Source organism: Parasteatoda tepidariorum, chromosome 7 (assembly GCF_982258835.1).
Source record: "Parasteatoda tepidariorum strain Cologne lab strain chromosome 7, Ptep-v5.0, whole genome shotgun sequence".
Lineage (NCBI taxonomy): Eukaryota > Metazoa > Arthropoda > Arachnida > Araneae > Theridiidae > Parasteatoda > Parasteatoda tepidariorum.
Genome location: NC_141761.1, coordinates 19,654,397 through 19,667,296, shown reverse-complemented (window position 1 = coordinate 19,667,296; position 12,900 = coordinate 19,654,397). Strand labels below are relative to the sequence as shown.

At 32.0% G+C, this 12,900-nt stretch overlaps 1 protein-coding gene across 2 annotated transcripts; it reads left to right on the top strand.

The window, feature by feature from the left end:
* The first annotated feature begins 410 nt into the window (after positions 1-410).
* LOC110282665 (uncharacterized) lies at positions 411-11,350 on the top strand. Of its 2 annotated transcripts, XR_015435395.1 has the most exons (5): positions 411-829; positions 5,489-5,662; positions 7,947-8,059; positions 9,442-9,851; positions 11,052-11,350. XR_015435395.1 is itself a non-coding variant. In XM_071183717.2 (4 exons), the coding sequence occupies exons 1-4, from the start codon at positions 550-552 to the stop codon at positions 9,502-9,504; spliced, it is 630 nt and encodes a 209-aa protein (XP_071039818.2). In that variant the 5' UTR covers positions 411-549; the 3' UTR covers positions 9,505-11,350. The 2 variants fall into 2 exon arrangements, 1 of the variants encoding a protein (XP_071039818.2); XM_071183717.2 differs by having other exon boundaries at positions 9,442-11,350.
* Positions 11,351-12,900: the final 1,550 nt, after the last annotated feature.

Below are 12,900 nucleotides of genomic sequence, written 5' to 3'. Positions count from 1 at the left end.
GTATAAATCTAGTTAACTACTCACGTACGTACACAAAATGAATTTAACTGAAAAAAAATGTTTCTAAAAAATCCTATCAATACTGGTTTTCTGTGTGTTAAAATGTTCCATTTTAACAAAGTTAAGTACTATTAAAACGCATCTTCTGCGAGCTCTTCAGGCTAACTACATGACATGCTATGATTACATTTTAATAATTGCCTAGAAAATACATTTTAAAGAAATAAAAGTGATACTTAATTCTTACTTTTTGTGACTAATTCCTTCGAATCAAAAAATTTTTAGAGAGGTTTGTAGACATTGAAGGAAATCATAATTTATAAGCACTCACTATTTCAAAGTGTGTTTATTTTTATATCAGCTCCAACTCCTGAAGTCCAAACTCATTACTTTTCATGTGGGAACAAAAGCTTCTGATAACAGTCATTGTCTCATTTTTCACGATGGTTTGATAACAGCAGCTGATATCGCTTTCCACCCCTAACGAAGAATATTAAATAATTGATGTTATTTAATTTTGTTGTGATTGGGGATTAAAGAAAACAAAATATGGAGGAGGGAAGCACATCAGCTGTCATTGAACATCATGAATTGGAAGCCTTTGCTGGAGTCGAACCTAAGTTCGATTTACATCCAAATCACAATCGTGGAAGTTTTCTTTCTACTATTTCTATGACATCTTGTGTTATTTCTTATTCACCATCTGCCAAGTTTTTGTTGTATGTTTTACTTCTGCTAACTTGCATACCTTTGATAGTGTGCGGTGCCTTCACGAGTATATTTATTGAAGATGGCAACTACAGCGCAGCTGTTGTATCATTCTTTGCAGGTAAGGATATAAAATTTTATTTTTCGATGTATGCAAGATAAATTTCAATTTTACTATTATGCTGCAATGAGTCAGTTGTCATGTCACTAAAATCATCTGTAAATAGTAGGTTTAAGATTTTGGATGCAAGGAATCAAATTTTTATTTAAAGTAAAAGTTATTTTCTCATTATATATCAAATGCATTATAATTAAATTTCAAATACTGCACAACTGTTGATCGAAATGGGCTATAGGTGGCGTAGAGCAGCAGAACTCCTAACACTTCGCATGCTTTCACCATTAGCGTGTGGAGAGTCAGAGAGGAAGGAAGTACGTCAGTTTCTCTCTTGATTTTCAAATAGATTAAAAGCTTTTAAGTTAAGGAAACTATATGGAATTGAAAACTACATTGAGCATAATTATAGAATAAAGCGATTTAAAAATATTTGTGGCATTTAAATATGAAAAATACTAAGAAAATGGGAAATATCTGAGAAGAGGAGGCGAGGGAAAGGAGAAGGGTCAAGACATAGAACCTGTCACCTCCCCAGGTGACGTAATCGAGCGTTGCGATGGCGAATTGCTGTGGAATAATTTGTAATCCCCAAAAAAATTTACCTTGCCTTCACGTGCTCGCGTAAATACTTTTGTCAATGAGCTTAATATTCAACCACTCTACTTTACCTAGTTTAATTAAAAATTAAAAGAAAAATATTTTTTTTAAGAAAAATATTCTATCAAGGACACTCAGAATATAATTTTTTTTTTAAACTTTAAAAGGGCTTTTGGAAAAAATCTAAAATTATTTCGTGACTTTTTGGGTTATAATATTTTACATATTACGACATTAGTTTGAAAATTAGGAAAGTTACTTCCGACATTCTTATAAGAAATGTTCAGATTCTTTTGAACTATTCTAATCATTGAAAGCATTATCTGAACTATTCTAATCATTGAAAGCATTATCTGAACTATTCTAAACATTGAAAGCATTATCTGAACTATTCTAAACATTGAAAACATTAACTGAACTATTCTAAACATTGTTTACTCTTTCTTGAATTACATAGATTAGTGAAATGTAAATATTTTACCAAATAAAATTTCCGAATGTATTTACGACGTAGAGTGATAACCGAAACTAATTTGCTAAGATTGGTTTTTTCTCTATATTGAAAAACCTTATGTTTGTTTACCTTATGTTTATGTTTAAGCATTGTTTCCCGCCATTGCTCCTCGTTGAGTGAAAATTAGAGTATACAAAAGAACAATGAATGGATCATTGCTTTGTTTCCTAAACAAGCTACCATTTTGCCTTTGTTCAGTAAATTATTTAAAGTTTTGAATGTTAAAAATTATGTTACTTTACATTGAGAATGTATGCTATGACTGCCTGTGGGTGTAAACTAATTATCATTTAGCCATTTGGCAACAAAATTAATTTTCTAACATTACAAATTATTAATATACCCAGAATTTAAGGGGGAATTCGGGAAGAAACTATCATGGATTGTATTTTTTTATTTATTCATTCATTTATTTATTTTTTTATCAAATGTAAAACTATTAACAAAACCTTTGATGAACAGAATTTGGTGTACAAAGTGCAACGATTTTGTAATAAATTTATTGTTAAATAATGTATTCAGAAATTATTTATTAGTTCTAATGAACAATTTATACTTTAAATAGTCCATTTTTATTAACAAATTGCTATTTTACATTGTTAAAAATTCATAAGGCATATTACTATTTAATATTATTTGAAAATTCAGAATTATGAACTTTGGAATAAATTTATAGTAAAATAAAAATGCTAAAAACTACTTAATTTCTTCTAATAAGGAATAAACCCTCTGAATAGTACAGATGCAATTAAAAAATGTACTTTCTTTCGCAGTGTCAAGAGTAGAGATTGTAGTAGGGTAGAAATGTTTTTTTTTTGGGGGGGGGAGGGGCACAATACCGCCTTAAAATAATGGTATAGTTTGATTAATCAACCAAGCATGCTTGGGAACTAAACACTGGGGGTTCCGCGTTCGGCTGACCACCTGACCGGAACATCTGCTCCTGCACCCCAGAGCCCAAGGTCAAGAAAACTGAGATGGGCACAGTAGGCCTTGGCTCTCAAGAGCTGTCGCGCCGCTGAGTTTAGTTTTAGTTTAATCAAAATAGATAAAATCTCCATTCAGTAGATTTATTTTACTTTACAAGCGTTTTTTTTTTTCTTTTTAAATAATGACTTTGTAGAATTGAACGTTCTACAAAAAATCGAGCAGTTTTGCCGACTAAAGGTGGTCCAACAGTGTATTAATATCAATATTAATCTAAAGAAAATAAACTCCCAAGCATATAACCCTACACCACTGAGAGACTGTAATAAATGAGTTAAAATATTTGGAGTATTACGAAATAATATTTGTTAGCGAACAGACCAAGCGATCTGGATCTAAATTAGCAGAATTGCTAGAGATTTAATTAAAAATTGTGATTTAGCTCATTTGTAAAACGTCAAAACCAGTTTAAAAAAAAAAACATTTTCATTTATTATACCACATTTAAAATACACCTAAAACATATTTCAATCATTAAAACCAAAAGCTAGTCTCCTTCTGATCTTTCAGTTCCGTCAGATTGGATGACACTGAATCCAGCTGTCTGACGTCCCATTCGATCTCATCCCACAAATTCTCAATCGGATTGAGATCTGGTGATTGTGCGGTCCAACGAAGCAAGGTAAAGTCACCGCCATGTTCTTGGAACCATCTGATGACAATGCGAGCTATATGACAAGGAGCATTGTCCTGCTTAAAGTATCCATCCCCTACAGGGGATGGATACTTTACATTAACATAATATATGTACACACACACACACACGATAGCTGAATACCCGTTTTTTGTACGGGGTGAATAAAAAAATCAATTAATCAGTACAGAACAAAGCTCAAAACTACGAAATCGTGAACAAAACTGAAAGGCATATTCCGACGCATTTAAAGTACTTAGTGGGAGAACCAGGTAAGTGACATTTTTAACGTTATTCATGGATCAGTGAAAATAATAAAGTGATTCCCTCAATATGAGTATGATTAATGTAACACAGTTGTATTTGTTTTCACTTTAATCGTAACATAATTTATTCACATTAGTTTTTAGTATGCTTGTATAATTTTTATTTTGAAATTAAACAGTGGTAAATAAAATAAGGCGAAAAATTATTAGTCTCGCCTTCTAGTAAATCTAATAAAGTTGGATTGGAGACTACTTTTTTCTTACCTTGATTGTAGCCTCTCTGAAAATGTCACTTGCCAGGTTTTTCCACTAATAAATAAAGTAAAAATAATTTCCATTTTTTATTCATAATTATTTTTACCCACCCCGGTGCCTTTACATTATTATATTAAGAAAAACACGTTTTTTGTAGTTTATCTCATCAGAATAGAGATTAACTGTATTTAGCATCACTTGGCGTGATGGTATTACTTGTGGCCCACTCATGATAGTCAAAAATTTTCTACTATCAAGTAATTTTATACGATTCATCCTCCTTTCAAGGGGATGTAAGACACTTATTTCCACAGTATCGGTTTTAAAATTGCTCAGTTTCGGGTACAGTTTTAACAATCACCAAATACTATATCAATATAATATTATTTTATACATAAATTAGTATATTTTGTCCTCATTGTATAACCTTTCAACATTTGAGTTTTGTGCGGAAGACACTCATCGTTGGCAGCAAACTGAAGCCAAAATTTTAAAAACGGATCGATTTTTTTAAGACCTTGATAATAACTTTGGAGCATGATCATTTCTCTTTTGAATCACGGAGGCAAATCTCTATCAATACTTGATCCTGGAGTCTCCTTGTCTTCTGGATTGGATTCAAAATTGCAAGGCTACGGAGAAGAACATAAGTAGTCGTAAACTCAAAATTGGGTCGAACTCGGATGTTCAATGACGGTTATAAAATAGAATAAAATTACATACACGGTATTGATGCGGCTTTAGGTAACGTCTTTTGTCCATGGAAACCCTTGCAATTTTGAACCCAATCCAGAAGACTAGGGAACTCCTGGATCAAGTATTGGGAGAAATATGCTTTTGTGGAGGACTTTTTGATAGAACTAACCCGAATTTGCGTTACACGGACAGGAAAACATCTCACGGTTAGCCCAACCGCTAGGGTACTCTACCCATGATCCGTCTAACAATGATGATAGTTTTACGTCAGCACTGTGGTCGGTGCGAGCCGGGTTCGGAATTAATATCGACCAGCCATCATAGGTATTCGAACCCGGTTCACTTTATTGGAAGGTGAGAGCTCTATCCTCTGACCCTCCGCGGCTCCGGCGTATGTAATGCATTTTGTTTTGAAGGCGTTATTTAAATACATTACATTAAAATTATAAAATCAAAACCATCTAAAATATAAACAATCGACGTCCGCCCTCCTTCAGAGGGTCGCGAAAAAAAAAATCAAATGTTGACCAGTCCTCGGCGATTAAAAAAAGTTGAGGAGTCCTGGGTTAGATCTCTAGGGAGGGGGATTAGAAGCAACAACATTATAGAGCCTTCTTTTTATGACAAAAATACTAAATTGGCTTGCTTTTTTCATTCACAAACCATTTCAATTTCTGAAAAGTAAATGTGAAATTATTTTTTCTTCCCGTCAGCTTGCTTATCTGTTGGTACTGCATCACTGTTCGTGACTCACTTGCTATCGAAACTTGAAAAAGTGCACGACACTGGTACTTTGGAAGGCTTAAAAATCCTTGGCATGATAATGAGTGTATCTTCTGGAATCTCACTTGGTGTATTCACAATATTAGCATTTTTCAAAAAACAAGGTAAGATTTAAAAAAAAAAAATTATTTGCCATTTAAGAGGGTGAAACTTAAGTATGCCCTTAAAATAGAAAAATTATTCGAATTCCCCCATGTTTACCCGTGGAGAATTATATGAATTGTTTTCTTTCCTTATTTATTCATCATTGGCACAACAGCCCGGGGTGTGCCTTGGCATGGAGAAATATTTTGAAGGAGTTTTCTTTCAAAATATTTCTCCGTTCAGTTCTCTTTGTCACCCGATCTTACCAGTACAAAACCCTATATGTTTTAAATTCGCGTTTTGGAGTTCAGCTATCAAAGTTTTGGACGTTCTCTAGCAATTCCAATTGGCTTATGTTTGAAAATTGGACTAGTAGTTTCTAAACCGAAAATATGCCCTGCGACTCTTATTTTGTTTATCTTTATAATTTTTATTACATGAATGTCCTTGTGAATTTTTTAATTTGTCCTACTGTGTTCCTTACTAATTTTATATTTCGCACAATTTTTTTTCTTGAATTTATTCCTGGTTGGTTCTACTGCCACTTGCCACACTGGCAAGCCTGCTTGGTGAAACCGAGCAAATTTGAGGCATAGTGTGCGTTTCTTGTTTTTCAGTGGCGCCATCTATGGCCAGGAATTCAACTTCTGCCACACCATACGTCACACCTGTTTATAAGGCGGACTCATTCATTCATCCACAGATTGTAATTTTGACCTGAATCAGAGAACGATCGATCCCCAATCCAGTACCCCCAGAGGTATTGATTTGTTATGGGAACATGGAGGACTTTGCGACTCGACAGAATTTTAACGGGCATCAGTCACCAACTAAACTGGGAGTCTTCGGCCGGCGGGATTCGAACCCACGAACATGGACCCAGCGCCCTACCGACTAGGCTATCCCGGTCTAATTTATTCCTTGAAAGGTGTTTGATTAGAAATGTTACCAATCTCAAATTACAGGGTTATAAATGGTTGACTGAATGTAAACAATAACAAGCTTCCTAAAACCGTAAGAAATTTAGAACACTTGCAATGTATCCCTCCGCTTATGTTACTTCTATGAGGCGATGTGTGAACAGGCTTAATATTTTAGTAAATTTTATTATTGTGATTTTTGCTCAAATTTACAAGAAATTTTACCTTTCATAAGAGTTTTCTGTAATTTAGAAATTCTAACAGGTCGTGGGCCTAAAAAATTTTTAATAAAATTAATATCACAACATAACTAAAGTTTAAGGTTTGCCACGTTTGATTGGTATCACTTATTTGGCTATAATTAGGTAAAATATCACAGCTTGTTATTTTTCTATTTATTTGCATCAGAGCATGCTTTCACAAAAATCAATCGGAAGTAAGTAATCCGGAAGTCTTTCAACGAATTTTAACCCCTAGCGCCGTCTGTGTCTGACACATTCCATATAAAAAAATTTTTTAAAGCTATTTTAATAGTTTGGGATCTTTTAGTGTAGGAATAACCATTACTTTACAGTACCCTACATGCATACTCTAGCACTATGTAGAATATAGGAATAATATACTCTAATTGATTGAAGTGCAGGTTTTACTTTAATAAACTAGAAGAAATAAAAGCAATCTTTATAACATAATCGCTTTCCTAAAAAAAATGCTGTACTAATAATATGCAAGTACTACGTTTTTCAAACTGTGATATTGGTTTGCTCTTACTAAAAAGGCATAAAATTATATGCGTATAATTCAAAATTAAGTTGTGATATTTTTACACAGTTTATTTAAATCGGTTATGTTAATTTGATAAAAAATAAAAAAAACTTTTCGAATGTTTTTCAGGCATATTTTGGCAGTGTGAATTTTATTATTGAAACATAAATATTGAAATAAGTTGTTATTGAACGCGCCGCTTAAAAAAAAAATACTATCAATATAAACTCACTAAAAGAAGTTTACGTAGGTTCAAATTTTTTGGAAAAAAGGTTACATGACATGGAAATGGGTTCTTGTGGCTGGCTCAATTTCGATATCCTAAACTCGGCGATAAGCTACAATAGGTTCTCATCCATGATAACTGCGCCGGCACTAAAGCTATAGCTATGACATTGAATCACCACCCGCAACGAACAATATCGAAATCGGTCTAATCACTAGTGATAAAGGAAGTACAGAAAATATCAAAACCCGTTTTACTGCCTGATGCTTAGTATTTCTATTAATTGCTTCTCAACTCCTTCTTTTTCATTTTATGGTCATTAATCCTATTTATTATGATTTTGTGCAAAAAAAATTTTTTTTTGTTTAACGTAAAGATTTTTCTTTGTAATAGCTTTTGAGCTTCATGGGGAGAATTATTTTTCATCAGCTGTTTTTGGTGGAATATGTTTAGTCGTGAGTATTCAACTCTACCTGACAGCGCAGTGGTATCAGAATGCTTTGAAGGTATATATATATTTTTCTGATATTTTAATAAGCACTACCAGTAAATAAATATGATCTATCATCCATTTCAAACTGAGTTAGATGTTATTTAAGCAAAAGAATAAAATAATTTTTTTTACAATGTTCAGAGAGTATTGCATGCTAAGTAGTTTAATATGTATATCAAATCATCCTATGATTATAAACATCTATGTTTCAAGTAAATGATGGTAGATAGTGGTAAAAAGGATTTCAATGAGGAATTTCGTCAAAACTTTAAATTTGAGTTCTATAGCAAAGAAAAATGTGTTGTACGAAATGTGTGTAGGTTCAATTACTTTTATTTGTTCTAATCTCAAAAATCAAACAAAAGAAAACTTTCAAAGGAAAAAAAAAAAATAGTTGAAAAAACCGATTTTCCTTCAAAATTTAAATATTGAAGGAAAAAACCGATTTTCTTTCAAAATTTAAATATTGAAAAAAAAGTGACAATTTTGGATTGATTAATTTTTTCACTAACCTCACGTTGTTGTTGTAGGCCATTAAGGCAAGGGCTGCTATTGTTCTTGTTTTCCAGTGGCACCATCTATGGCCAAGAATTCGATTGTTACTTCAACCATACGTTACACCCGCTTATAGGGCGGACCCATTCATCCACAGATCGTAATTATGACCTGAACCAGAGAACGGTCAATCTGCAATTCAGTACCCCCAGAGGTATAATTTGTTATGGGAACACGGAGGACTTTGTGACCTGACAGATTTAACGTGCACCAGTCACGATTGTTGTAGTCGGGGACGGGGTAGAGACACGGGGAGTCTTCAGTCGGCTGGATTCGAACTACCATCCTCACGAACGTAAGTCCAGCGCCTTGCCAACCATGGCTATCCCAGAACACTAACCTCATATTTCGCACATATAACGCCATATACTTCTTCAGTCTGAAGCAAAGAGTCATTATAAGATCTCAATACAATTTGCTGATATCGATACCACTTGTTATTTAAATTTTGCTACTTCTTTTATCGTTTTCCTTACAAATTTTACAATAAATTAAAATTTTTAAGAAGTCCAGAGTTATTACAAAGGAAATTCACACTCATTCGCTGATAAACTCACAAAAAAAAAGTTTTTTAGAAGTTTACTAAATTTGCATTACAACAAATGTCACGGACATTTATGTTTTTTAAAAAAGGGAGCGACCCTTTAACATTAACTATTTCAAACTCTATTTTACCAAAGTTGCTGTCAAACTGTATCTCCAATATTCTGAGTCGTATTTAGCGTAGTTGTCTTTTAGCAATAAAACTAGATCTTTTTATAATATATTTTATTTCACCTGTTTAAAACAATATATTTTTGTGAATTGCGTGTTAAGTTAAAATCCTATACTTAATTACAGGAAAAAGACAGATTGGCTCAATTGGATAATCCTCAAACTTCAAGGTCAGCTGTCATTAACTGAAGAAAAAAAAAACTCATATGAAATCTTCTTAACCTAACGTGTGAAAACAAGGTCAGATATCACTCATACAAGGAACAGGATTCCACATCATCACAAGGATCTTGAAGCAGTCATGGGCAAATTAGGTGTTATTCTTAAATTCCTATAATTATTGTAACAATAGTCTTTTTCTTTTTAAAAATTTAAAACAAAAATGTATATTGTTTGTATAGTTACAACATTATTTTTCGTTTTTCACTACAATTTTTTTCCATTTATTTCTTCCTCTGACTGACAAGTTTTAAGTTCAATGTCGCAACATTTATACAAAATGGTAGTCAAATATGTGATCAAGACAGTGATCTCTCGTTAATGAGGGCAAATTTATGGGTCAATGTTTAAAATAACGCTTAATGACTAGTATTTATATAATAATAGTAATTGTTTTTTACTTGATCAACTTTTAGTTTACATCTGCTAGCATGTCTCCAATGATTTGATAACAAATCATACTAAAACTTTTTACTCTACAATAAGTGATCTTCAAAAATTCTAATAAATGATTTAGGAGTGGACAAAATAATAATTTTAAATAAAAGGCCCAATTCAAGAATTTCAACCTTCTCTATTCTAGAATATGGATTGTAATGAACAGATAAAATGATTAAGAGAACTGGATTGATACCAAAATTGCGAGCATTTAAATTTGACATCAGAACAGATCAATATATTCATTTCACAATTATGGTATTTTGAAGAATTAAAATACATACCTCCAAAATATAATAAAAAGTAAACATACTTTTTCTACATTCAGGATTCATTTGGCTTTTGAATTCGAATAAACGTTTGCTTAATGCAGATTTCAGTCAATGTGAATTCTTTTATTATTTTAAGAAGTAGTTGTGACTTCTAACTTGTCAGCTAAATGAGAGATCTCTGTTATGGTCTGCTGCACCCAACTTATCTGTTAAAATGGGATATCACCGTATTTCTAGCATGCATAAAATACTATTGAAAAGTTCTCTATCTACTTAAGATACAGTGTTAAGGATAGCTGCAATTTTTATGTTGCATGGCCTTATTCTAAAATTTTCACTAATAGCTTTCTATGTCTCAATGTTTGAAATTGTTCCCCATGAGCAGACCACACCCCCACAGGAAGTTAAAAGAGGATGCCTTAAAATATTTCAAGATGAAAAAGTAGGTAGTAGAATTCAAAAGGAATATTTCTTATCAGGATGTCCCTTTGAAATAGAAGGTCAGAATTTTTCCGTGCAAGTTTCATGAATTCCTGCAAATACCTATCACGAGATTCCAAGTTACTTTTTCTGCATGGAAAATTTATGAAATTTTACAAAAAAAAAAAAAGGAATCTTACAGTTATTTGAATTTTAGCATCTACTTTTCCACAGTGAAAGCAACATTTTTTAATGTTTCCAATGAGTCTATAGATTTTCTTCAATTCATCCAGGTTCTTTTGAAAATATTGGAAAACAACATGTTTGTCCATTTTTCAGATAATGCTCATCAGTCCCCTCCCCCATTAAATTAACTGGTCTTGATAGTTAATTTTCCTTTTATTGCAATTTATCAGAATTTGATTTATCTAATCTGACGACTTAGACATAGTATGAATAGCAAAGTTACCCTTTGCTAAAGCATCAAGGGTTTGCATTTCATCATAGTTTGTTAGCTGCACAAGACTATTTTTTTCACATAAATGAAAATACATTCAAAATAAAGGTTAAATTGCTATCTTTATAGGAAAAGTATGAATTGTTTATTTAAGTTTTGTTATTTTCATCTAAAACTGAATGTCTGGAGTTTGCATTGTTTATTTAATAAAACCTGACTGCCAGTTTCATTGTGTTATTAATCATTAAACATTTGTGCGAAAGGTTTATTCGCCTTTACTTCCATTCATACCTTACCAATTTCAATTTTAAAAAAGCCACCTTTCTGTTTCGTATTGACATGAGCATCCAAACTAAATTAATCTTTTAATGGCTAACTCAAGAAGGTTCCCAAGTTCTGCTAAGTTTAACTGAATAATAAGGAATTTTTGTGTATAAGGAAATGTTTCTTTCAGTTTAGAAATGAGTAAATATTTTGTATTTGTGTAGATACTTGATTTGAAAATGGTGCTGTGTGGATTTCAAGAAAAATATTTATGACTTTACTTCAAACTTATCTCCCATAGACCTCGTTTAAATGTATTTAACTCATAATAAGTTTTAAAAAAAAAACAGAAAGTTGCACTCAAAGTTTTTAGGATATTCTTCATTTCTTTTTTACACTGAGATGACTTAAAGTAGTTTTTTTTTTGTATGTAACAGACCGATCTTCCGAAGACTAATGAAACAGCACTCCTTTAATGAAGTAACTTAGTAAATAACTACTTCTATTATTTCTTATACTAGAGGGCTCCGCCCCCTGCTCGCTAACGCTCGCCAACCCCCGGAGAATTGCTTCGCAATTCTTGCTTGGTTTGCTTCGCAAAACCAAGAATGCTTTGATTTCATATATTTCAATATTAAACTGAATATTAACTGTTATCATCGAAAAGAATTAATTTTCTTAAATGCAGAATAAGCAGTGTGTCAATATCAATGTCACTTTTTTTCGTTGACTACAGTTCCTTCTATGTCCTATTTGTTCTTTAAATGAGCCAAAATTGTCAGAAATTAACATCAATGTGCAGATATAATCTTAATATGAAACTTGTTTAAAAAAAATGATAATCACAATAATACAGACTTTGTCCCAAAGAAATGAATATATTTTTAACACATTTAATTCAATATATATATATATATATATATATATATATATATATATGCAAACACTATAATATTTTTCAATAAGCAATATTGTTAAGAACAGGGTAATTTTTAAAAAAATATTTTAATAATATTCAGCAAAATAACTATAAATGAAAACATTAATTTTGCGGAATTAAAATAAACAATGCACCAATAGCATTTTCTTTACGCTAAATACATTTATAAATTTGACATTATATATATATGTTATAATATTTCTCTATATACAATATTGTTAATGACAGGATCATCTTTAATAAATATTTTAATGTTCTCCTTCGTTGTGCATCTTGACAATGCCACATATAATTGACCATGAGAAAAAATAGGCCGTTCAATATATAGCCCAACTTTATCGAAGGTTTGGCCCTGGGCCTTATTAATTGTTAAGGCATAAGCTAATCTAACAGGAAATTGTCGTCGATAAAGCACAAATGGTAAGGAAGAATTACTTGATAATGTATTTAATTCTATTCTTGGAAGATTGACAATACTACCATTTTTATTACCAGTAGCAATTTGGCAAGTCAATACTCTTTTCCCTATTTTAAGAACAGTCAATCGAGTTCCATTGCAAAGGCCATCAACAATA

What these genes read in the sequence shown, in the direction of transcription:
- LOC110282665 (XM_071183717.2), top strand. Translation starts at nt 550, where the DNA reads ATGGAGGAGGGAAGCACATCAGCTGTCATTGAACATCATGAATTGGAA. An exon ending in AGCATTTTTCAAAAAACAAG is followed by an intron (nt 5,663 to 7,946) that starts GTAAGATTTAAA and finishes TCTTTGTAATAG; the next exon opens with CTTTTGAGCTTCATGGGGAG. An exon ending in GGTATCAGAATGCTTTGAAG is followed by an intron (nt 8,060 to 9,441) that starts GTATATATATAT and finishes ACTTAATTACAG; the next exon opens with GAAAAAGACAGATTGGCTCA.